Source organism: Marmota flaviventris, chromosome 12, assembly GCF_047511675.1.
Source record: "Marmota flaviventris isolate mMarFla1 chromosome 12, mMarFla1.hap1, whole genome shotgun sequence".
Taxonomy (NCBI): Eukaryota; Metazoa; Chordata; class Mammalia; order Rodentia; family Sciuridae; genus Marmota; species Marmota flaviventris.
This window is the reverse complement of record NC_092509.1, coordinates 49,390,450-49,417,438: the sequence shown is the minus strand read 5'-3', so window position 1 is coordinate 49,417,438 and position 26,989 is coordinate 49,390,450. Positions and strand designations below refer to the sequence as shown.

General features: G+C 37.3%; 2 protein-coding genes and 1 pseudogene across 6 annotated transcripts in view; 2 read left to right on the top strand and 1 right to left on the bottom strand.

Moving 5' to 3' along the window:
- The window catches only part of Optn (optineurin), a 38,838-nt gene extending 38,160 nt beyond the window's left edge, over positions 1-678 (top strand). For 2 of the 3 annotated variants that reach the window (XM_027928592.3, XM_027928591.3), the window contains one exon: positions 323-678. In XM_027928592.3, the coding sequence (XP_027784393.1) occupies positions 323-450 (128 nt within the window). In that variant the 3' untranslated portion in view covers positions 451-678. The remainder of the gene's footprint in view (positions 1-322) is intronic. The other variant, XM_027928593.3, reaches the window with a different exon arrangement.
- An 11,098-nt stretch (positions 679-11,776) lies between these two features.
- On the bottom strand, positions 11,777-15,778 carry LOC114087158 (small ribosomal subunit protein eS27-like; annotated as a pseudogene).
- Positions 15,779-15,994: 216 nt separating this feature from the next.
- Positions 15,995-26,989, top strand: part of Mcm10 (minichromosome maintenance 10 replication initiation factor) — a 28,055-nt gene continuing 17,060 nt past the window's right edge. For 2 of the 3 annotated variants that reach the window (XM_071619718.1, XM_071619720.1), the window contains exons 1-6: positions 17,658-17,852; positions 21,430-21,768; positions 22,369-22,473; positions 22,613-22,750; positions 24,458-24,644; positions 25,848-26,013. In XM_071619718.1, the coding sequence (XP_071475819.1) occupies positions 17,702-17,852; positions 21,430-21,768; positions 22,369-22,473; positions 22,613-22,750; positions 24,458-24,644; positions 25,848-26,013 (1,086 nt within the window). In that variant the 5' untranslated portion in view covers positions 17,658-17,701. Of the gene's footprint in view, positions 16,017-17,657; positions 17,853-21,429; positions 21,769-22,368; positions 22,474-22,612; positions 22,751-24,457; positions 24,645-25,847; positions 26,014-26,989 lie in introns of those variants that run through there. The other variant, XM_027928574.2, reaches the window with a different exon arrangement.

The window sequence follows — 26,989 nt, the reverse complement described above, 5'->3', positions numbered from 1 at the left end:
ATTTGTGGAGATTTCTCTGGCACACAGTGATGTCTTCCATTAAAGAGTGTGGTGATGTACACCTGTAATCCTAGCTACTTTGGAGGCTGAGGCAGGAGGATCCTAAGTTCAAGGCCAGCCTCAGCAACTTAGCCAGACCCTCAGCAACTCAGCAAGACCCTGTCTTGAATTAAAAAAATAAAAAGGATTGGGAATGGTATCCCACTGGGTATTGATTATGAAGTTTAACAGATGACCAAATTAAAACCATGTTATTAAAATCAAGCAGAAGTTCTTTTCAAGGTGGAACTAATGAAACATTTAATTTCCTGCTTATTCCCAGGAGCTGAGGATAGGAACTGGCGGCAACAGCAACCACAGAGTATTCCAATTCATTCCTGTCCCAAGTGTGGAGAAGTTCTGCCTGACATAGATACATTACAGATTCATGTGATGGACTGCATCATTTAAGTGTTGATGTTTCACCTTCCCCCAAACTGTTGGTAAATGTCAGCTTTTTCCTCCAAGACTTGTACTTTTGTCTTATTTTTTTCACTCAAATATTTTGCCTCATTATGCTTGTTTTAGGAGGAAAAAAAAGATGTATCAATTCTAAGAGAACACTTTGTGGATTTCCATGAGCTCACAAAATGGAATCCTTAACCACTGCCCTTCTGATAATAAATTCAGTAGTTTTTATGTTCTGTTTATGTGGGCAAATACACTATTCATACAGTTAAATAGCAAGGGATGTAAAGTGACAGGGCTCAGGGAATTACAAGAAACTTCACTGATAAATTTGAGAATCTTAAGGAGGCAGGAAAAATGAATTGGTCACAGATTTAATCAGAAAAAATGTCTTTTAAATAGTTTTAAAGCAAATTATTGTTATTATGTATCTATTGAAACTGGATCTTTTGGGTTTATGTGTTTTTGTATATGTTGTAGTTTTATTGTAGCCATAGTAATTGTACCAAAGTTGTGACATACCGCTTTTCATCTAGTATGGTGAGCTTTCAGTTAATATTAGGACAAGTCAAAAAATGTTGGCATACATGACATGAAGTTCCTTGGATTTCTCTTTTTTTCTCTCTCCATATATGTTAGAGAGGGAAACTAGGGATGGAACTCAGGGTCACTCTAGCACTAAGCTACATCATGCCCCACCTCCCCCAACCCCACTTTTTTTTTTTTTTTTTTTGAGATGGTCTTGCTAAGTTTCACAGTCTAGCCTAGAATTTGCCATCCTCTTGCCTCAGCCTCCTGAGTCACTGGGATTAAGTTCACTAGATTTCTTATCATTCACAGTGTTAAGTTTCATAATCACAAGAACTGGTTATTACAAAATAAAATTTTGTTTATGAATCTTTTACATTGTTCATAGATGATTGATTTCATAGTATGAATTTTCTGTATTAAGCTCATTTAGCTTAATATAAGCTTACTTTGTAAGATATATTTTATCAATTTGATGAAGTTGAACAAGATCCTTTAGTTGAGACCAACACACGTTTGAATTAGAAAGTTGTTCTTACTAAGAAGGTGAACAGATAGGGATTTGCCTTATTTTAGACCTGTAGTTTACTAACTAGTATTGGACAAGCCATAGAAGTTAACTATCTTTATATATCCAGTTCCTAAAACATTTAAGAGAAAATAAAAGATCTCCTTTGTATTTACGATAAGATCTCTCCTAGACAAACTTGATTACACACATATGTACATGCATGTATGCATTTATGTGTATTTAAATATGAATCAAAATAGTTAATTCATGCCAAAAGAACATATTATTCAAATTACAGTTATCTTCATGCCAAGAGAATACATTGTACACCTTATTAATCTAGATTAAAAGATTATCATACATACATCCCAGGGAGAATGTTTGTAAAAGACATTTCTAAAATTATAATGAAATTTTTTCTTTACTTGTTTATAGTTTCTAATATAAATGTTTTTATCCTTTTATATTGGATAAAATAGATTTCAATAGTATCCTATAGAGAAGAAAACAAAATGGTTTCATGTTTAAGTTATTGTGGATATTCTTTTACTTTGTTCAAATATAGATATCCAGGAAATCTAAAGTCTAAAATAACGACATGAATGAGCTTATTAAGCTTGTGACCAAATCATTTGCTTGATAACTAAAAGTATGACAAATGAAGGCAAGTTCTTATGGTTGCTTTAAATTAAGGTCATTGAAGAGTTATATGTATCCTGTGTTCATTACAGCATTATTCATAGTAGCTAAGACACTGAAGCACCCTAGGTGTCCGTCATTAGATGAATGAATAAAGAAAATGTGGTGTATATACACAATGAAAATACTATTCAGCCTTTAAAAAGAGGGAAGACCTGTCATTTGCAGTAACATGGATGAACCTGAAGGACATCATGTTTAATTGAAATAAGCCAGACACAGAAAGACAAATACCATATAGTATTACTTATATGTGAAATCTATAAAGTTGAACTCTTGGAAGTTGAGAATAGAATGGTGGTTACCAATGGATGGGGAAGGGGTTAGATAGGGAAAATGGAGATGTTGATCACAGGGGACAAAATTCCAATTATGAGGAGTAAGCTTTAGTGATATTTGGCACAAATAGTGACTGTAATAAATAATGTGTTATATATTAAAAAAAAAACATTAAGGCTGTTTTAAGGGAATCAACCAGTTCAGTAAACAACGTGTAAGCTCTGTATATGTCTTATCTAATTTATTTATTCTGATATATCTTCAAACGCTTTGTTCCATAATAACAGTTAATGACTCCTCATAGAAATCTTGTGTGGGGGGGGGATGAAAACACAAAGAATGGTGTCTACCCTTAACAGATTTATAAGTATTGTTAACTGTAGGTACATAACTGTCAGAATATCTCTAGAACTTTTTATCTTGCATGACTAATACTCTGTACCTATAAATAATTCGCATTTTCCCCGTCTCAGCCTCTGGCAACCACCATTCTACCTTCTGTGTCTATGATTTTGATTATTTTAAATACTTTACATAAGTGTATCATGCAGTATTTGTTGTTCTGTGACTGGCTTATTTCACTTAGCAATGTCCTCAAGGTTCATCCATGTTGTTATATATGGCAGGATTTCCTTCTTAAGGTTGCGTAATATTCCTTTGTATATGTATATCACATTTTCGTTATCTATTTATCTACTGATGGACATTCAGGTGTTTTACCTCTCAGCTACTATAAGTGATGCTACATGAATATGGGAGTACAACTCTCTCTTTGAGAGCCTGTTTTCAGTTCTTTCAGATAACTACCTATCATATGATAGTTCTGTTTTAATTTTCTGAGGAAACTCCTTATTGTACCATTTTACATTCTTACCATAGTAAGAACAGAGTTCTGGTTTCTCCACATCCTTGTCAACACTTGCTATTTTCTGTTTTTCTGATAATGACCATACTAATAGGTGAGGTGATATCTCATTATGATTTTGGTATGTTTTTCCTTGATAATCAGTCATGTTAATGTCTTCTCATATACTGGTTGGTCATTTGTACATCTTCTTTTTTAAAAAAAATGTTATATTTTTCTGTGGTGCTAGTGCCTCATATGTGCTAGGTAAGCACCCTACCACTGAGCCACAACCTCAGCCCCTATATGTCTTCTTTGAAAAAATGCCTATTCTAGTCCTTTGTATAGTTTTAAATTTTTCCCCCTCTTGAGTTACAGGTATTCCTTATTTATTTTGGCTATTAACCCCTTATTAAATACTTTCAAACCATAATATTTTGTTTATATATGGTTTGCAAGTATTTTTACCCATGCTGTAGGTTGCCCTTTCAACTCTGTTGATTGTTTCTTTTGCTAGACAGAGGGGTTTTGGGTTCAATGTAGTTCCATTTGTCTATTTTCATCTTTGTGGTTTGTGTTTTTGGTGTCATATGTAAAAAATCAGTGCCAAGACCAATTTCATGTCTTTACCTTTTGCTGTCTTTATTCTTGTTTCTTCTGTTTTTTTGCAGCAACATACTTTAAATTCCTTTCTTATTATCTTTTTTTAAAAATATCTTTATTTTATTTATTTTTATGTGGTGAGGAGGATTGAACCCAATGCCTCACATGTTTGAGGCAAGTTCTCTGCCACTGAGCCACAACTCCAGCCCCTTATTTTCTTTTTTGATGAACTCTCAGCTTTTGTTTATCTGTGAAAGTATCTCTTTCGTTTCTGAAGGATAGTTTTGCTGGATATATTATCTCTGTTTGGCAGTTTTTCTCTTCCAGCAGTTTGAATATATTATCCTAGTCCTTTCTGGCCTGCACGTTTTTCTGTTACAAATTGCTTACAGCCTTATGGAGACTTCCTTGAATGTGATGAGTCTCTTTCAAAATTCTTTCTTTAATGTTGGACACACATTCTATTCTTCTCATTCTCCCTGAGGGAGAGGCTACCAAAACGCCTCTGTATGCTACACTACAATTCTCTAGAGCAGCAGCAAGCCTCCCAACTCTCTGGGACCCAGATGTCTACAGTATGCTGGGTCCCACTAGCACCCTAAGATAAGTAAAACGGAAACTCTTCTCTTGGGAATTCCCCCCACAAAGATGGAACAATGGACATGTGCTTCACTCTTCTCTTCTCTACCCAAGGGAGGGCCTACCAAGACGTATTGGCCTGTGTCTGCTGTGATATAGATCCTCTACAGCAGCAGCAAGCTACTCAACTCTCATTCTTAGAACCCCACTCCACCCCCACCCTCATCCCCACCCCCATCTGTAGTATACAAGTTCCTGTCCAGCACTCTGACCAGGCAAGACAAAAACCAGTCTCTTGGGTAGCTCTAACTAAAAACTGAATGCATGCTCCACTTTTTTTCCCTCCTCAGGGAGAGAAGCTGAGAGCTAAGGGTTTTCACCTACTTGTCCTGCACTGAATTGGGGGAAAGTACTATGGTAACTGAATGTATGCTAATCCAGATCTTCTTTGTTCTCAGAAGATCCCAGCCTGGTGTTGTGTTGTGTGTCCTGTGTGTCCTATCCTCATCCATGCGGTCCTGCCCCCACCCCCCGCCACTCTCAGTATTGGGCTTGAGATGGGATAGAAACCAGTCCCTCAGGCAAACCTTTGAAATTTGCAATATTGGGTGTATTCTCTCCTCTTTGCCACCCCAAGGAGAACTCAGAAGCTGGGAGTTTTCTCTTGATCATGTTATACTAAGTCAGGGGGAGGTACTCTGTCTAGCAATTAAGTGCCACAAATTTGCCTACATGTTTGTTTTATACTCAACTTCAGGTATAAGAACATCTTAACTATCTTCTTGATTTCTCACAAAAGGAATTGATATATGTATTGTTAAGTCAGCATCTCTCTGGGGGAGGGAGGGCTTGAGGCTTCCTATGCTGCCATCTTGATGATGTCATCATCTCCCTTATAAGAATTTTGGCCCCTTTTCTTTTTCTTACTTTCTTTCTTTTCTTTTCTTTCTTTCTTTCTTTTTTTAAATACTGGGATTGAACCCAGGGTGTTTAACCACTGAGCCTCATCCTCAGCCCTTTTTATATTTTATTTAGAGACAGGTTCTTGCTGAGTTGCTCAAGGCCTCACTAAGTTGCTGAGCTTGGCTTTGAACATGCTCCTGCTTAGCCTCTCAAGCTGCTGGGATTACAGGCATGTGCCACTGCATCAGGCTCTTAGTCCCTTTTTTAAGGCATTGATATATTGATACATATATCAATTCCTATAGTATGTGTATTGCTATATTCTTAAGTCTTGTTAAATGGGAACAATAGAAATATGGGGAACTAAGAAATATTAATGAACTAATGAAAATCAGATAACTAAATCATTTAATAATATTAAATCATCAACTATTATATTTAAAAATAACTTTGATCTAGTTTGGCATGTGAGGAACTTGGAAGTCATCACTCATCTCCAAAACAAACATTTTTTTTTAAATATCTTTATTTTGTTTATTTATTTTTATGTGGTCTAAACTGAAATCAATTACTTTTTTTTCTGGTACTGGGGATTTGAAAGCAGGGGTACTTTTCTACTGAGCTACACCTTCAGTCCTTTTTATTTTTTACTTTAAGACAGGTCTCACTAAGTTGCTAAGGGTCTTACTAAGATGCTGAGACTGGCCTCAAACTTGTGATACTCCAGCCTCAGCCTTCTAAATTACTGAGATTAAAGGCATGCACCATTGTTCCTTGTGAAATTTTAAAATATTTTAAACTAGATGAAAGTATACTTTGTCAAAATTCAAGGTATACAGAGAAAGTAGTGCTGAGAGGGAAATTTGTAGCATTGATTGCACATATAGAAAAGAAGAAGTATCTAAAATCAGTAAGTTTCCACTTAGGAGACTAAAAAAAAGAATAATAAATTAAATGCAAAATAAGCAGAAGAAAAGAAATGAAAATTACAGCAGAAATTACACTCAGTTACCATAGTACTTTCCCCCAATTCAGTGCAGGACAAGTAGGTGAAAACCGTTAGCTCTCAGCTTCTCTCCCTGACTTGAAGAGGGAAAAAAGTGGAAAGCAATGAAATTGAAACCAGGAAATCAATAGAGGAAAATTGATAAAACCAAAGTCTTGTTCTTTGAAATAATCAATAAAATTGGTAAACCTGTAGCCAGATTAAGAAAGAAGAGACAAATTACCAATTTTAGCAAGCCAGCAATGAGGAATGGTCACTTGAAATTTAAAAACACAGTACCACTTACATTAGCACACACACACACACACACACACACACACACACACAAAATGGAAGACGTAGGTATAAGCCTAGTAAAATATACACAAGACCTATGAGGAAAGCCATAAAACTGTGATGGAAAAAAATTCTAATAAATAAAGAGAGATCATGTTCGTGGACAGGAAGACTCAATATTCTAAAAATATCAGTTCTTCCAATTTGATGTATAGATTCAATGTAATCTCAATTAAAAGTCCCAACAAGTTATTTTATGGATATTAATAAGGTAATGCTAAATTTTACAGGGAAAGAGAAGAGTATGACCAATGCAGTACTGAAGAGTAATAAAGTAAAGACACTGATACTACTGACCTCAAGACTTACTAGAAAGCTATAGTAACCAAGATGGTATGACGTTGGCATAAAAACAGAAAAGGGACCGAGGATATAACACTTGCTTAGTATGTGTATTGCCCCAAATTTGATCTCTCACACTGCAAAACAGAAGAACAAAAACCAAAACAAAAACAAACAAACAAACAAACAAAAAACCTAGACCAATTGATCAATGGAACAGACAGAAAGCCCAGAAATGGATTCACACAAATATAATCAACTAATTTTTGAAAAAGGAATAAGTGAAATTCAATGAAGAAGTTTGTTTCAATAAATGTGTCTGGCACAAATGTTTATTCGCATGCAAAAAAGGAGGAGGAGGCAGAGGAGAGGAAGAGTCCAGACATAGACCTTACACTTTTTGTAAAAATTAAAGCTGGGGCTGGAATTGTAGCTCATTGGTAGTGTGCCTGTCTACTATGGTACTGGGTTCAATCCTTAACACCACATAAAATAAATAAATAAAATAAAGGATTAAAAAACATCATTTTAAAAAAATAAAGTCACAGACTGAAAGAAAGTCTTTAGTGAACACATTTCCATAAAGAGCTGCCATCTACAATATACAGCGAACCCTTAAAATTTAGAAAACAGTCAAATCTTAAAACAGGCAAAAGGATGAACAGATATCTCACCAAACAAGATATAGAGCTGGAAAACAGGCATATACAAAGATGTTCAACCTCATATGTTATTGAAGAATTGCAAATAAGGCAGGCATAGTGGCACATGCCTGTAATCCCAGATATCTGGAAGGCAAAGGCAGGAGGAGCAGAAGTTTGAAGGCAGCCCCAGCAACTTCTGATTTGAAGCCTTGTCTCAAAATACAAAAAGAACTGGGGATGTAGCTCCACGTAGAGTGACACAGGGTTTAATCTCAAGTACCACAAAAACAAAAGCAAATAAAAAACATCAGCAATGAGATACCACTGCACAGTTACTAGAATAGCTAAAATCCAAAACATTAACAATTAAATGCTGGTGAGGATGTGGAGCAACTGGAACTCTCAGTGCTGATGGGAATAAAAAATGTACAGCAACTGTAGAAGACAGTTTGGCAATTTGTTACAAAACAAAGCTGACTTATCTTACACTCTAACTATTATTCTCCTTGGTATTTACCCAAATGAATTGAAAACTTACAGCCACTAAATTCTGTACATGAATGTTTATAGCCACTTTATTTATAATTGCCAAAACTTGGAAGCAACCATGATAACCTTCAATATATGGAGGGATGAGCAAATAGTGGCACATCCATACAATGAACTATTATTCAATAATTTAAAAAAATGATGGGGCTGGGGTTATGGCTCAATGGTAGAGTGCTAGCCTCGCACGTGCAAGGTCCTGGGTTCGATCCTCAGCACCACATATAAATAAAATAAAGTTATTGTGTCCAACTACTGCTAAGTGAAAGAAGCTGTCTTAAAAAAACTATAAGCTGTATAATTCCAACTATATGACCTCTGATCTGATCAAAACTATGGTAATGGGAAAAAAAGATCAGTGGTTTCCAGGATTGGGAGGAGAAAAGGCTGAATAGGTGAAGCCCAGAGACTTAGGGCAGTGAAAGTATTCTTATGATACAGTGATGGTGAATATATGAAGTCTAACATAACAAATGGACTATAGTTAATGTATCAATATTAGTTTATCAGTTATAACAAATGACCCACGTGTATTATTATTACAAGATATTAATAATAGGGGAAACTGTTTCAAGCAGCTATATGGAACTCTCTTTTCATTCCACTCAATTTTTCTATAATTCTAAAGCTCTTCTAAAAACTGACACTAATTTTAATGAAAAAATAACTTTGAACTAAAAGATTATTTAGTATGAACACCCTAAAATTCATTGTGTGCATCAGAAAATCAAGATTGTTGTGAAGATTGGCTAAGAGTTCCATTGACCCTAATGAAAGAGATAACTTGGGATTATTTTAATACAAAATCAAACTTACCGTGCCATCATTAAATCAGTGGTGGAAATCTGATATGACAGCTAGTTGCAGCTTTTAAGTGCAACAGGAATCAAGTATATGGACCAATCTTCATATGCTTTAATGAAACAACAAAAAATACCCAAATTACTTTGCTATGAAAGGCAGATGAAATATAAATTTAGCATTTTCTTTGGCATCCTTTGACTTACATGGTTCATGGCTTAAAAATTATTGAGATAAATTATGTACTCTTCTCAGGAAAATGTTTTTAATTGTTGAGTGATTTTTTTTAGCTAAATAATTAGAAATGTAAAGTATATAATACAAGAAGTACGGATTCCAGAACTCTTAGTGAACTTTCTGTAGCCATTTGTCTTTTAAATATATGGATCTATAATCAAGGGTGAAAGTTATTTCATATCTCTCTCTCTCTCTCTCTCTCTCTCTCTCACACACACACACACACACACACACACACACACACACAATTATTTATCCAGCAAAACCAAGGAAGAAATATGTTGAATATTCTTATGGATTAATTGGAACACTGAACTTCCTCCCCTCCCCTCCCCTCCCCTCCCCCTTCTAATAGGTCTCATTTTAAATAGCATTCCCTCCTCCTGGGTCAAGGACAGAAGAACTGGTTTCATTATTTGGCTCATTAATTAGGTAAATATACTCAAAGATAATACACCTCTACTCTGTCTACTTAGAGAACTCAACTATGTTCACTAGCCAATACCCCAAACTGTATTTGAAACCTTTTAAGTTAAGAGGGTTTCAAATACAGTTTGGGGTATTGGCTATATATCCCCCTGGCTTCAGTCACAAATTTAAAGAACCTGCTGAAATTCACACCACATCTCTGCCTATCCAAAACCAGCTCCTCTCTAGGTCGCTAGTATATTTCTATGGTTCTGCCAGTATCCCAGGTAGTAACACCCTGGACATTGTCCTCTCCTTTTTCTACCACAGGTGCTTTCCTCTGGTCAGTTACCAAAGCAGATAGGTTTACCTTCATATGCTCCCAATTTGTCTCTGTATTCTCATAGTTGTGACTGTCACAACCTTCTAACAAGTTCTCTGCCCCTAGTGTCTTGAATTTTCAATTCCTGAGCACCCATCTTTAATAGGTTTAATCTTCTGAAACAACTCCTTATGGAGTAATGAGAATATAAATTAGTACACGTTTAATGCTTCCATGTACCAGGCATACTGTGTATATTTTCAAGTCTTTCCATTTAAATATCTTCAAATGTCCTATGGAATAACAATTACCATCCCTACTGAACAGAGAAATAAGTGGAGTCACTGAAGAGTAACTTATCCAAAGTTGCATAGTAGTATGTGGCAGTTAAAATCATGCAACCTTCAAGGCTGCAGTCTGAGTACTTAGCCATATCTTTCTTCTGTATATCCACCTTCCTCTTCCATTTGCTCAAACATGTCTTTTTATTATGTATAAAATAAAGGTTTTGGGGGCTGGGGTTGTGGCTCAGTGATAGAGCACTTGCCTAGTATGAGTGAGGCACTGGGTTCAATCCTCAGCACCACATAAAAAAATAAACAAATAAAATAAGGATATTGCATCCATGTATAACTAAAAATATTTATAAAAAAGGTTTTGACCTGTGTCCATCATCCTCCAGATAATTAGTTTCTACATACTTCCTTTAATGTTTCTGCCTCCTTTTCTCTATATGTTCCTGCCCCTCTAGCAAAATTGGTAGTCACCTGTTGTTATTTGTCTCTTATACATTGTCATATCTCCCATATTACACTGTTAAAACCTGGAATAGGAACCACGTGTTTGCCTAACACTTTTCTACATAAGGCAATGGACTATTATGGCTGTTTTGTGTGAAAATGTACTGGATATTCTCATGTGATCCTCCCTAAAATCTTCTAATCCAGACATTGCCCCAAATGGTCAGTAACTTGTTAAGAAAAAAAAAATGTGCTATTTGATTTTTCCTTTCCATAAACATTGTACGCCAACAGCAGTAGCGAGAGAAAATAGAGGATGATGTAGGAAGATGAGCAAGACATGGTTCCCTTCTCTCCAGATGCTCACGTTATAGTAGGAAGAAAAAGATACAAACAATTAGGGAGCACCATGGCAAGTTCTATGAAAAAGACCAGTCTGGAGCTCAAGGAAATACCAAATAGGAATGTTTAGTCCAGGGGATCCAGAAGAGCTCCACAGAGGAGAGATGCTTGGCCAGAGCTTAGATGGATGAGTAGAAGCTGACCAGGTAGTTGATGTTTACCCAGTGGTTGAAATCATTCCAAGCAGAGGGATTTACATGTACAATGGCTCTGAGGCATGCCAGTACTTGGAATACTTGAGGAAGAAGGAATAGTACAGTGTAGCTGGAAAAAAAAAAGACTACTTTAGTGGTGAAAGACAAAGAGTTCAGATTATTGGAAAATTGGGTGGAAGTTGAGTCTACAAGTTTGAAATTTATAGGAACTGAGAGGTGACTGATAGATTTTTTTCAGGGAAAAGCGATGCCAAGATTGTTTTATAAATGGAGGCAACAAGAGAAATGGATAGGAATCGTATGAGACTGGAAATGGATCAGCATAGCTAAAAATGAAAGATGATGAGAGACTAAAGAGTGAGGATGCAGGGGAAAGAAAAGGTTCAGGAGATATGAGCTAGAGCCTATGTAACTGGACACAAAGAATGAGAACTTCGGCAGCATAATGGACTCACGGCATTTGTGCCCTTTGGAGACTAACCTTTCTCTTTTGTTTCCCTTTCTTGTTTTGCGATATATTTTAAAAGGCCCTCCCTGTGATTCTGATACACTCTAACCAGTGCTATAGAAAGATATTACAGAGGCTGAACAGAGAAATGTCCAGTCCTATCTTGCATTTCTTATTCAACAGATATGAGATGAGGCCCAAGCAAGTGATATATTTTTTCTTTTTTTTAATATCCAAAATGTGTTTATTGGTACGTTTTCCCACTCATCTTGATTCAGGTTGCTTTTAGTGCTGCTTCCTTCTGAAGGAACATCCTTCTGTAAGTCTTACTTTTCCTCCTGTAGGCTGGCAGAGAACAGTGGAGCAGCCAACACACAAAACTACTCTTTGTGCATGGCTGAAAACTGTGGTGATTTTATAGCATCCTGGGCATTTCACATCCATGAAATAGAATTGGGGCTCTGCACCAGGCACCACTTCTTGTGTTTCCTCTTCTCTTCTGGAGAGAGATGAAGGAGATTTTTTGCGAGAGGCATGTTCTCGTGGGGAGGTCATCACCGCCGGAAAGGCAAGCATATGATTTCCAATGAGTTCCCAGGTAATACTGATGCTGCTGGTCCAGGGACCATACTTTAAGAAGCACTGCTTTATAGCACTGACAATGGCCATTTCCTTCCTAAAAGTCTCCTTTCTTGGCATTCTATGCCATCATTTTTCTGCAGACCCACCTCTTCTTATACTGGGAAAACCTGGGGGCAAGAGTATAAACTGAGGCCTATATATTCTATGTGTACTGTTTTAAAATTTATGGTTAAAACTAACCATCTCTTAGGGTATCACACTGAATTATGGCACATGAACAGTGAGCCTCAGGCCTCCCAACCTTGTTTTGTGCTGCATTTGATGGCCTCTTTCACAAGCGACAAGACACCCAGCCTGCTATTCAAGCTTCCTGCACCCCTACCCCATCCACTATCTTAGACAAAAGGATTGGCCCTTGGAAGGACAACCAGAGGCTGAGGCCCAAGTAAGGCCCTTGACACAGGCTTAGATCAATTGATTAGGAAATTCCAGGAGCCTAGGACATAAAGCTTTGACTACAGGGGGTTGTCCATGATGCTGGTGGTATATTCCCTTGGTCCTGGGGCTCATCTCCCTGTGGGAAAGGGTACAGCTGGAAGAAGGATGGGAGAGAGCAGGGGCATGTGAAGGTCATGGTCAGGGTGCCCTATGGCCTTGGGATAAGGGTAGTTCAATTTTTTGTTTTTTCTCTTTTATAGTAATGAAGGTTGAACCTAGAGGCAGTCTACCACTTAGCTACATCCCCAACCCTTTTTATTTTGAGACAGGTTCTCACTAAGTTGCTTAGGCTGGCCTTGAACTTGGGATATTCCTGCCTCAGCCTCCCAAATTGCTAAGATTACAGTCATGCACTATCACACCCAAATAGGACCATCAACTTTCCTAACCATTCTGGCTGCTCCTACTCAGTTTCTGTCTTTGGCTGCTCCTATTTACCTCTGCTTCTTGCCCCTCAAATTCTTGTGCTCCCCAGAATTCTTACCTTCTACACCTGAGGCTCTTAATCTGAGAGGTGTCTATGGATGAACTTCAGTAAAATATGTGAACCCCTGAAAAAGGATACAAAATCTTCAGATTCTGAGTGTATATTTTTCCAAGACGAAAAATCGAATCACTTTCAGTATTTTCTCAAAGGGGTTTGTGATATCACACACCCCAAAAAAGATTAAGAACCCCTGCAATATAGATTCTGTTTAGATTTCATTTGTAGGTATTTTTTTATGATTCTCAAAACTATTGTTCATGGGCCTCTGTTTTTATTCTAAGGAGACATCAAACTCTCCCAAGAACCTCAGACTGGAGATTAAGTTGACTGTTTGGCCTTTCTTAATCAGTATCTTAGATACATCTCATTATGAAACTGAAAACTGAATCTGTTGTCTCCCCTAAACATGTTATGTTTTTCCTGTGTCCCCTATTTCATTGCATTGCCTCAAAAAACACCCAGTTGCATAAATCCAAAATCTATCAGTCATCCTCACCCTCTCTTTCTTTAATATCCCCACTTTCAATGGGTCCAAAATCTACTCTCATTTTTTCTCAAAATCAATCCCATCTCTTTCCTCAAAATTGCCACTATACTAAATTCCATAAGAATGACTTGATCCCTCACTCCAAGAAGATTTGAGGGCTTAAAGATTGGTACTGTTTCCTACTCCTTGCATAGCATGGGATGCAAAGAGGACCTAAAAGTCAAGGTGAAGAAACCAACTTTAGACTACCAATCAGAATTGGTCAAGGATTTTCTACACCATAGCTAAAATTAAATCAATGATGAACTTTTATAATTGGATGCAGTGATACGTTTAAACACCTTTCTTCAATTTGATTTTTGTAGTCTCTTCAATACTGTGAAATTTTCAGCACTCACAGTTCTCAAAAGGTATTGCTCCCAGGTTGAGCTCATAAAAGGAGCATTAATACAAGGAGGAAAAAAATCCATGTAGATGATTGTTTGTTTTTCAGTCATCTTAAAGCTGGTTTTAATTGTTCTAAAATGAAGGCAGATGCAGTGGACAAAATAACATCTTACATGAAATGCTTTGGGGGAATTGTTGGGAAAAGGTATAATGGCAGCTACACCCCAAATAACCCCAGCATGGCGCCTGAGGAGCTTCTCTTCCTGCCTCTCCCTTTCCTGCCGGCGCCAATTTCAAATCTCGCTGGCAGGAAACCTTAGCCCCAATAAGAACTAATTTTGTGGGCTCCGGAACTGACATCTGGAAGAACTTACCAATAAACGAGTGACAGGTCATTTACCTAAGCCCTGTCACCTCTCCTTAGATCTATATAAGCCCACAGCCTTTTGTAATAAAGTGGAACTCTCCCCAGCGAAGTGTCTTGCTTGGAGGAATTCTTTCAGGAATACCATGCCTGAATAGTGTCCTCAAGAGAAAAAAAAAGACATGATCATTTTGGTCCATTAAAAACTTGTCTGGGGCTGGGGATGTGGCTCAAGCAGTAGCGCGCTCGCCTGGCATGCGTGCGGCCCAGGTTCGATCTTCAGCACCACATACGGAGAACTAAAAAATAAATATTAAAAAAAAATTCTCGCTCCCTCTCTCACTCTCTCTTAAAAATAAATAAATAAATAAATGAATAAATAAAATAAAAAATAAAAACTTGTCTGCTCGGAAGTCTTTGAACTTATGTAGAAGATAAATCGCACTTAAAAACTGTATTCTTAACATTATGTACAAATACTATTTTTAAAATTTTTTTTAGTTGTCAATGAACTTAATTTTTTTTTAAATTTTATGCCATTATACACGTCCTCTTTTTTTGCATTACAATTCTTAATACACATATATACCACAATGCGGTGCTGAGAATCCAACCCAGCCTCACACATGCTAAGCAAGTGCCCTACCACTGAGACCAAATACAACCCCAGCCCCGGACACTATTTTTAGAATGTAAATACACCAAGAGGTCTGAATTTACTACAGAGTGTTCTGTGAAAAATATGGCCTCTTGCCAAGTTACTGTGAACTCTGACACCAGTTACAATTCTCAAACCTGTGGACCGAGAACTGGTCTGGGAATAGTGGTTTGTAAGTCAAGGAATGTCATCTAGATTTCCCACATTTTACAAATGGTGAAAGGAAACCTAAAAGTAAAAGTATTTCCCGAAGATTGCAGTCAAAAATAGAATTTTTTGTTTAGGAGTTCAAATATCAACTGGACATAAGGCCAGCAAAGCTAAGTGAGATAATCAACCAGCTTGTTTCGACCTCTATCTACTTACCCCACAGGAAATTTGTGAGCGCAGCAGTAAACGTTTGGCAAATGTCGGGGCTTCTCTACGGCAATTCTTAGCCTCCACCTCGTGGAAACGAGAAAATGCAGTTGCGAAGAACTACATCATTCAGTTCTTATCATGGTGAAGAACTGAGTTTGGACCGCGAATAAAAATACTGTAAAGGCATCCTGACGCTGGGGGGCGCCAGACTCTGTTTTACAGGGTCCATGGAAGCACTTCACGGAAGTTCGGGTGCCCTCAACAAAGAGGGCGCCCGGTGACGTAGGCAAGTCAGATTGCTCTGCGCAGGAGCCGCATTTCGCTCGCTCCCCTGGTATTCGCCTAGGAGAGCTCTAGCGTAGCCAATCAGTACGGTTCCGCAGCCGCATGCGTCTGACGTCAGAAGCCGGGGCTGGCCCGAGTTTTAATTTTGGCGGGTTCCACGGTAGACTGGGTCTCGTAGCCGGCGCCTGGTGAGAAACGCGGGTTTTGGGCGTGCGGGTGGCCCTCGCGCGTCTGTGGGAGGATTTGGAGGAGTCTGAGCATGAGAGGCGCAGAACCGTGGGCGCTCGAGTGGGCGAGGTCCGGGATCGGGCTGCAGCGGGGGCGAGCTGCTGAGCACCGGCTTGGAGCGGGTGCACTAAGGGTGCGGCACGGCGGGGAAGGCGCCTGGGCTCCGGGTCTCCTACTTAAGAATCAGTTTTGTTTTGTTTTTTAAAGAGTAATCTTTAAAAATGCTTGTCAAATGAATGCCTTTTGTTCATTATTGATTCGTTTCTTTGTTTGTCTAATCAGTAATTTAATTTCCTAACCAGTATTGAAAGCGTGCATTTGCCGGCCTCCGGACACAGGATGTCTACCCTTAGGAGGAGGCTTGCGGTCTAAGGAGGAAAGTAAATAACAAACAAGTTCACGGTGATGGATGATGTGCCATGAGATAGTCGAAAGGATATCTTCCTTTCCTCTATGATGAGAAGAATACAGAAGGAAGCTTGCAGATAGGCTGCTCTGGAAAGACTTAGAAAAATGGAGAGTTAAGTGAGGATGAGAAGCTCTGGTGGAGCTTTCCAAACAAAAGTGCCTGAGGCCTGAAAGTAGGCCAGTCTGGCTGGAGCATAGTTTGGGAGGTGGGTAGAGTTGGATGGGGTATATACAGAAAAGATGAGGAAGTAGAAATACAAGGTGAGACAGTATCCATTGCCTCACAGGCTTTGTAAATTTAGTTTTTAAGTGCAATGAAAAACCATTAAAGAATTTCAGTTAAGGAAATACTATGATCTTGTATGTGTTCCTAAAAGTTTACTAGGGAAAGATTACAGTGACTGTTGTATGAAAAATAGATTGTAGGAAGCAAAGAAACCAATATAGGAAGCTAACATAATAGTCCAGATAAAAGATTAATGGTGGCTCATATTAGGGTTTTGTCAGTGAGGTTGGAGAGAACTGAAAGATTTGAGCTATAGTTTGGCGATAAAACCCATAATACTTGTTGAATAGCCCTGGATATGAGAGTGAATGAGTATATTCTGAGAGAAGGTGGGGGCTGGTTATAGCAGTGAACCAAGTTTGCTCCTAACTCTCCACTGGATTCCCTGGTGAATAATATCCTACATTACACACGATGGGGTCCATGGAAATGTTTGTTCAATAAATAAAAAGAAAGCACCATAATCAATATCTTGACATTGCACTTGTGAAAGTGACATATATGTAAGTTAAGTCTAAATAGCCTTGCAATTTAGTAAGTCACTTTAAATGAAAAACTGGAGAGCACACAGAATGATATATTTTTATCTTCAAAAGCTCCTCTGTGCTTTGCTAACTAGTATTGAATTAAAATTCTGACAAAGGCTGGAACTAAGTAGTTACACACTAAGCCACTATGAATAAAGTCAACATCGTTTGCATTATAATAATATGGGATACCAGCCCTAATATTTAGACCAGCCTCAATAATTCTTATTCATAGTCTGTCTCATTTCTACCACCTTGTATTATACAAACTACTCTACATTTCACCAGTGAATGATTTCTGTAATCATAGTGTGAAGACAAGTAAAAGAATATTATTTACGTGTAAAGAGGAGATCGTGTTGGCTGTGGGCAGAGAAAAGATGAGAAATTGTCAGATTCTAGATGAATTCTAAGGTTATAGCCCATGGGATTTGTTGGATATGCACTGTTAGACCAAAAAGAATCAAAGGTGACTTCTTGTGTTGATTTCACACAGCCAAGATTCTACAGTACTCATCCTCTTGGCCATCTAATCCTCCTTCAGTTCCTGGTCACAACTTTTGACAGCATGGATGGTAAGACCTGGTTATTTTCTTAATTTCTCTTTGTTTCATGGAAAACCACCCTTTCCTGCATGGACTTGTTATTCTATTTACAAAATAGTGAAAATGCTTTCCTACTCTGAGCATAATATTATTTCAGTGGTTCAAAAGAGATCTCATTTTAGTCTCTGAATGTTATTTGTTTTCACCAGGTGAGATTTTTCTTTTCCCTCTGGCAACTGTAATTGTCTTTCATAATACTGCTTGCTGAGGTTCTTAAAATGTGGCAAGCATTTGCTAAGATCCTTACATACATTAATTTACTTAATTTTCACAGCCACTGTATTTTATAGACAAGAAGTCAGGGATTTTAGTAACTTATCACAGGTCAAACTGTCAGATCAGGGATTTGAACCAGGAAGTCAGACCTCAGGAGCTTCCATTTGATGTGGAAATATGTTGAAATCGTTTTAGTCTTAGTCTAGATCTGACTTAAAATTCTGACTGTCCTTTCTTCTTTTGAGGGTGATGATAGTGGGGGATTGAACCCAGAGTTGCTTAACCACTGAGCCACATCCCCAGGGTACCTCCCACCCCCAAGGACAGCATCTCTCAAAGTTAAAACTTCTTAACAGTCTTTTCTGTTGTTGTTTCAATGTTGGGGATTGAACCCAGGTCCTTGTATATGCTAGGCAAGCACTGTCCCACTGAGCTACATCCCCAACTCTTAACAGTCCTTTCTAACTTTCATTTTTTCATAGATGTGTACACAATACTAGTCAGTAAAGAGATATTTCTCTTATTTGCAAAGCTTAGCCTGAAGCAGCATAAAAATGACTGTGTTGATTGTAAAGGGATCTTGACAAATAAAATGCATTATTTTTCTGGTTGCATATTTGAGGTCATTGTTTGAAACTAGATTTTTTAAAATATTCAAGATTATTATACTTTTTAAAGGAAAAAAGATTATAAAACTGAATGTAGAAATTCATTACCCTGTGATATATATGAAACTCATTGCAATTCCTGTAGCATAGTTTATGTAACACAAACCATAACTTTTTCTATGAGGTGGTCATGAAAATAAGAGGTGCTTGGATATGTGCTAAGAAATCATAGTATCCAATAGGAAAAACTAATTTGGTTGGCATGGCTTCACAATTTGGCCAAAGTAAAGAGAATAAAAAGTTTACTGGTACTGGGGATACACTGTTGAACATTGTTCCTGCTTACATTTTCATCAAGGGAGTAAGATAATAACAAATTAAAAGTTAAAAACAACAGCAACAAACTATCTTACCACGAGTCTCGAGAATGACTTTGTCTGCTGATAAAAATGCTCAGAAGAAAAAGAAAAATTGTTGATGCAGGAGACAGAGTTGGTAATTGTAGAGTGACATTCTTGAAGCTGAAGGAAAGGGAACTAGTATATAAACAGGAGAATTTGCTATAAATAGGACTGCACACTATCCATTGTCAGGAGGTAAGCAGAGAACATAGTTCAGATTTGGTAGTGAAAAATGAGGAAGCTAGTTACTTCTATTTATTCTGCAAAATATAAATCAAGGTCATCAGCCAAGAGTAAAGAGGGGTGGGGGTATAGGTGGTTTGAGGAAAGGCTGTGTGAAGTAGGGAAAGGGAAAGGAAATGTATTGGGGAAGCATTTTTTGAGCATTGTTGAATGCCTGTTTGATATTGCTGGCATAAATTTAAAAGTAGGCCAGTTAGCATGATAACATGTCTTTTCCCAGTAATATTGACCAGGTAGCGTGCTGGCATAGAGGTGGTAGTTGGTTGGACTTATTCATGGTTAAGATTTTGTCAGGGAACTTGAGAACATGTGAGAGAAGCATGGGAATTAAGAGTCTTTGGGGGCTAATGATGGAGCCCCCTGGGAGCATTTGCCTAGCATGCACCTGGGTTCATTCTCCAGTACTATGAAAAAAGAAATGAAAAGAAAAAGAGTCAAGCCCTCTTCCTATGATGTACTATCTTTGGCAGCTAGAAATAAGAGGTAGTAGAGGCCTCTCTGCTTTGATTTAGAGATGTTGCAATTTCTCTGAAGCACAGGGAGCTAGGATCACCTCTCTTCTCATGCTCCATGCTGCAGTCTTGAAGTCTTTGTTGACCAAACAATTGAAACCAATTTTTATATGACATCTGACTCTTAACCATTAGGCTTGTCAGAACATTCTAGAATATAAGTCTAGCCCTTTGCTCTTTCCATCTGCTATGAGAGTATAGAGTGGTAGAAGGGGTTGGTTTGTTGATCTAGAGAACTCCTTACTAATCCAGGCTGCCACTGTCTCCTGTGAATCTGAACAAGTTCCTACTCATTCCAGCCCTTAATCTTTCAAATGAGGGCAATCGGTCAGATATCCTTGACATTTTGCTTTAAATACCTCTGATTTTATAAAGGAATAGTGCCCAAATGTGGGGAAGAGGGAATGAGCAAAGAAAATAAGGTAATTAAGAAAGAAGAAATACAACTTGTCAGTAATCATAAAAGATTCTTAACCTCACCAGTAATCCAGGAAATGCCAATCAAAAGAGTGAGATAATTTTTAAGTCATCTTTGGCAAAAAAATTTCAAGATACTGGTGTCCTTGCACTTTGAGAACAGTTTAGCAGTATCTAGTAAAATAGGAAGTGTACATTCCCAACAAACCAGCAATTCACTTCCAAGAAACACACATGTGCAAAAAGATAAATATATATATATATATATATATATATATATATATATATGAATGGTTGCAGCATATTTAGAATTGGGAATAACCTAATGCTATTTATTACCAAATGGATTATTGATTCAGCCTTACTATAGAATATGATACAAAAAATAAAAGAAATAAACTAGAACTATTTTGATTTGGTCTAATTTTACAAGCAATATAGAATGACCAATGAATACCGAGTAATAAATACAGTGTGAAATATTTATGTGACTTTTTAAGACAACAATATCATACATTGATTCTTACTACCTATATATTTATGTAAAAGTATGGAAATGGGCCAGAATGATACCCCCAAATTATGAAAGTGATTGCTATAGAGAGTGGTAAGAAGTTGGGATAAGATCTGGCATGATAGATCCCTGCTAAGTGTTACTTAAAAGGCCAAAAAAAAAAATGTTAGTGATGGCTAATTCTGGATGATGGGACATGAATACTTTTAGTATACTTTTCTGTATTAAGAAAAAAAACAAAACTCAAAAATAGTTAAAAAGTAAGGAAGCAAACACAGCTAAGGCCTGAATCTATGTTTACTGTTTTTTAATTATTCTTTTGTTGGCTGAACCTCATGGAAGTTGTCATGCAGAAAGTTGTCTCATCAATTAAAGTAGCACAGGTAAAAAAGATGTAGCCCAGGGCCTGGGCCGCTGTAGTCACTAAGCAGATCCTAGTCCTTTCTTTCTTAGCCTTATGCCCTCTAAGAAGTATCTGAGTCCAGGAAATGTAGGTACAAGGAGAACAACAAGGTATCAGGCAAAATGGTGAATCTGTAAATTGATTTTAATAGTTTTGTTATGTTGAATGTTTAACTATGCTTGTCATGAGCAATTTCTCAGGTAGGCTTAATTTCCCACCTTTATTTCTTCCAGTGGAGGAAGATGATTTGTCTTTGCTAACGGCTCTGCTAGAGGAAAATGAGTCAGCCTTGGCTTGTAATTCAGAAGAAAGTAACTCCTTGCCCCAGGAAGATGGTAAACCTGACACGTTTGATGAACTCTTTGATGCCGATGGTGATGGTGAATCGTATACTGAAGAGGCTGTTGACGAAATAGGAAAGATGGAAGACCAGAAAGAAAATTTGGCCACTCTCTTTGGGGACATGGGGGACTTAACAGATGAGGAAGAAGTTCCTACATTGCAATCAACTGAAAACAAGGTCCTCCTGGCTCCTGCACCTAGTCAAGAGAAAACCAATCAGGAGTTACAAGGTGCTCTAACCATTTGCCAACAGACTCCAAGACCACAACTATCCAAGAAAACTGATAGTTTTCATCAAAATACTTGCTGATTCAAGGGTAGAGATAAATGACTTTGTAAAAATAAAAATTTTTTCAGTAGGTAGTTAAGACAGTAGATACTCAAATCTATGTTTCAGCATCCATAGGCTTCCTTGGATCATTGTCAGCCAGCCATAATTGATCCTCCACAGAATGGCTCTTTTCATGTGGTGCCGGGGATCAAACCCAGTGCCTCACGCATGCTAGGCAAGCACTCTACCACTGAGCCACAACCCCAGCTCTGTATAATTATTTCTTTGCTCCTAAAAATTAACTATACATATGCATCAATAATATCTGTGGTACAGATTCTTAACTGGCTTAGATATGAGAGTCTTAATTGCTTAGAAATGAAAAGTTTATTTCTCTGAGGGACCTCTTTGGAGTAAAAATTAAGCATGAGCTTTAAGTATGTGGTTATATTGAGAGTCTTAAGGTTTTGAGGTGGGGGACAGGCAAAATATTGCCAGCATTTTTCTCATGTATCCATTTTTTTCCTTCCTTGTTCTTAAATCTGTTTTTCTTTCCTAGATGAATTAAGGAAGTTGCAAGAGCGAATGAAATCCTTACAGGAACAGCTAAAAGCAGCATCACTTAAACAGCCTGCAAGTCCAGCCCTTCCACATAAATCCCTTGGTAATAAGACTGTAATTCTGATAATAGTATACATTCGTGTCTTTTAGAAATTGTAACATTATCCTTTGAATTCAACTCCTAGCAAAATAGCCTTTGAACCCCTTCCTAAATTGGTTTTTCTAATTTATTTTTAATCAAGAAAGTAAGTCTCCACGGCCCCTTCTTAAGGAGAAGAAAGTTCAGAGAATTCAGGAATCAACATGCTTTTCTGCAGAGCTTGATGTCCCTGCCCTACCAAGAACAAAGCGAGTAGCTCGGAAACCAAAGACTTCTACAGGTGTGATACTCAAGGCCTCACTGGTTGCCACTGCTCTCGCTCTGTTTAAAATATATTTTGGCATTGTCGTGTGTGTGTGTGTGTGTGTGTGTGTGTCTATCTATAGTCTTTTGGTCTGTCTTATGTCCCCACTGAGAAAAATAAGTTTCTTGGGAATGGAAACCATATGATATATTTTGTGCCTTTCCTGTACATCTCAAAGTACTTAGAAAACCCTTAGGTATGCAGTAAATGCTTACTGAATAGTTAATAGGTTGAATTATTTTAACCATGTAGTCTTAAAGTTGTACTTTGGACTGAAGTATAACATGTGGATGAAGTTCTCATGCTGGGAATATGGAAATTTAATCTTCGGGCTTGGGAGAGTAAGGCACATATGCCCTTAAAATGGTAAAACTTTATATGAAACTGGGTTGTATTAAGCAATGTTCATTCTTTGAGGGAATGGGGTTTTGGCTTAGTGGTAGAGAACTTGCCTAGCATGCGTGAGGCACTGGGTTCGATCCTCAGAACCACATATAAATAAAACAAATGTTCATTGAACTAAAAAAAAAAAAAGCTTCTTTGCCAGGAGTATAGAATGGTAAGCAAATACACACACACACACACACACACACACACACACACACAATGAAAAGAATTTATAGACCCTATATTGGTCTTGGTTTATTGCTTCAGTTTGTCCAAAGTGATTATTCTTCAAAAAAACTTGAGACAAAATGGTCTGGAGATAAAGAAGCCTAAATGAAGCAGTATTTATTGGTCATGTTTGTTCAAAAAAGCCCTTTTGAATAGCTTTGACCTATGATGTGGTAATGGAGAATAGTTGCAGTCTTGGCGTGGTCATATTAACTTGATAGCAAGTTCTATATTGAGTTTATTCACTCATGAAAATTGTCCATTCTCTTGAGACCTTTGGCATTACTAGCATGTTTCATTAGGCAGTTTTCAAAGATTTGTTTTGAGGAGGCAGGACATGGACATGGTTTCTAATTCTAAAATTCTAGAGTTGTCACGACTCCTAGCTTGGGAGCAATGATCCAAAGTCCCTTTGACATAATCTTATATAACAAGGGAAATTTTATTATGGAAAATACTCAAGCTTTCTGATCTTTGGGAGCATTACAAACACCTCCAAAATGAAAAAGTAACCACATCAGGGATATTTAATGCAAATAATAATCAGAATACCCTGCTACCCCTTTTTCTCCCCTGTCTTACAAATGGAATGGAAAGTCAAAAGGGAAATTAACTTTAGATATGCCCAAGTTAGAATTTGATCTGTGCATAGATCTCTTCTAATTATTTATTCCTAAAGGAAGGCTTTCACTTCTGAATGGAATCTACTGAAATCTTGTATATGGTAAACATTCAATAAGTATCATTACATAGAATATAGGTATTTTAGAACTGCACATTCTAATACAGTAACCACTGGCCACATGTATCTATTTAAATTAGAAACTTATTTCCTTAGAAGCACCAGTCACATTTTAAGTAATCAGTGGCTACCTGTAACTGGTGGCTACCATCATATTGTGTTGGGCTGTTTTGCAGAGATTTTGAGGGTAGGTTAGAAATGGTCTTGTGGGCTTCATTTTGTTCTGTCTTCATTTTGTTTGTTTTGCATTAGTTGATTAAAAAAGAAACTGTAAAAACAAATTTTGCATTCATCCATCATGGCTTTCTTTTCACTGAATTTTTAAGGTAACTTTCTAGAGGCCAAGAGCTCATTTTCAAAGATGACAAGTGCACCCTCCCAACCACTCCAAACTGTTCCTGGGAACAAACCCAGTGGGATAACTAGAGAACAGAGCTTGGGGACACCAGGGAATTCTGGGGCACTACCAGCTCAGCAGGTCTCTGTGGAAGCCTTCTCTGGCCTGCGACTCAGGTCAGTATGTGTAACAATCCTCTTATTTCCCTCATTTGCACCACTAGGTGGCTCTTCTACTCAGTAGACAGAAACTTCTAGAAGTAGCATGTTGGTGCAGCAGATTGACAGAATACCAACAACTCTTGAACTGTACAAAACTTGGCAATAAGACCAGCAGTAGCACTGGGTTTGACTCAGGACAGTTGCATATGAAATGTTTAAGGAAGACTTATTCTTGTTTTCATGATGAATAAAGAATATCTGTTAAGAAGAAAATGGAAATATAGTATATTTAATTAGAAACTGAGGTGGAAACAGGGATATTCACTGTTTTAAGGGTTTTTTTTCATCTTTATTTAGGTATAATTTAGTCTACTTTTTATTTTTGTGGTACTAGTGGATATAGAATTTTTTAAATATATATAGGTGAATGAGGATAGTAGAGTTTTTTATGAATATATAGTATGGGCAGAGACAGAATAGATCTTCATATTCTATTATAGAAGAACAATTTGAAAATTCACCAGATTTTGACAAATGATTAGGAATAAGAATATATTCATCAAGCTGAGCATGTGATCCATGCTGATAATCCCAAGTACTTGGGAGGCTGAGACAGGAGGAAATAAGAATTCAAAGCCCATCATCAACTTTGCAAGACCTTAAGCAACTTAGCAAGACCCTGTCTCTAAATAAAATATAAAAAAAAAGGCTTGGATGTGGTTCAGTGGTTAAGCACCCCTGGGTTTAATCCTCAATACCAAAAAAAAAGAGAATGTATTCATCAAAGCTAAATTCAAAAGCCTTTATTGTTGTGAGAGTATTTGTTTTTTAAAAAGTCTGGTTGGAAATAGTAGAACCTGTAAAATTCTTGAAGAACTGATGAGCTTTAAATATCAATTCAGTTTTATAAAAATTTTTAAAAAGAATGTTATAACATGTTATAACTTATTAGCACTTAAAGGATTTGTGATTTTTTTTTTTTTTCTATTCTGTGTAAATCCCAGATCTATATTTGTGGAAAGGCAAACCTCACTTTAAAAATTATCTGATTTTTATTTATCTGCTGTAAAAATGTGTGTATTGTTTATATTATATAACTTAATCCCTTGAGAAACTGTAGAGGTGCGTGCCTGTAACACCTCCTCTTATCACCTGCTTAAGATGCCAGATGTCTCTTTTTAGAATTATATTCTGTTTATTGCTGGTTTCTTAACTTAGGCGACCTAGAGTATCCTCCACAGAAATGAACAAGAAAATGACTGGCCGAAAATTAATCAGACTGTCTCAGATAAAGGAAAAGATGGCAAGTGAGAAACTGGAAGAAATGGACTGGGTGACATTTGGGGTTATAGTGAAGAAAGTCACTCCACAGAGTACTAACAATGTGAGCCATGCTATTGATTTCTGAGCTGCTTCATTGAAAACTGATAATGGAACTTACATCCTTAATTTTTTACTTGTCAGTATATTTCACTTTGAAAAATCTAGTTCACTGTCCTTGTGTTGGTACAAAGGGGAATATGTAAAGAATGCCCTAGCTTTTAAAAAGCTAGTTATATAGGTATCTTGGGCTTTTCATTGTTCAAATCATTCTCATAGTATTTTATACATGTGGACATCCATGTGACACTGTAATCCTTCCTGTGGAGGAGAGAAGGGCAAGTAATCAGAGAGGCTGAATTCACAGATCTTTTGGAGATCTCTGTAAATGCAAAGTATCAATCACAAAAGTGCTGAAATCTCTGGCCTATGGCAACACAATATGGTATCTTTAAGTTGGTGGCTCTCCCAAAAGATCTCCCAAGTTTCAAAATTGCAATTGACTGAGGCATAGTGTGAGGAAAAACTCTGTGACCTAGCAAGGGAAAAAAACCTGAGTTCTAAGCTTCGTTCTCCCTTAAAATAGTGGTAGGTCCTCAGGTTGACTCTTAATCTTTCTTGAAAGACTTCCATTTCTTATCCACAAAATGAAGCCTGGCTTTGGTTATATTGAAAATCCATTCCAGCTTTAAAATATTGTGCTTAATCATGCTCAATCTGTTATTATTTTCCAATTTAGATTTTTCCAACCATGGATTGTTTATAAGATCTGACACCAAGATTGAGCCCTATTACTATTGGGATAAATGTGAACAAATATGGTTTTCATTTAATTAAGTTCTTAATTGTTTCACACTGGCTATGATGACATTGAAACAGTAGATGTGAAAGTTTATCTCAGCTCTTCCAAGAAAGACATTGCATGAACCCATGGAAGAATAATTATAATGCTTTATAGTACGGGCACTAACTCACTAATTAGACCTGTCCTAGGACACCCCTGTTGAAATAGTTTGTTTCAGTGTTATTCAAACAGTTCT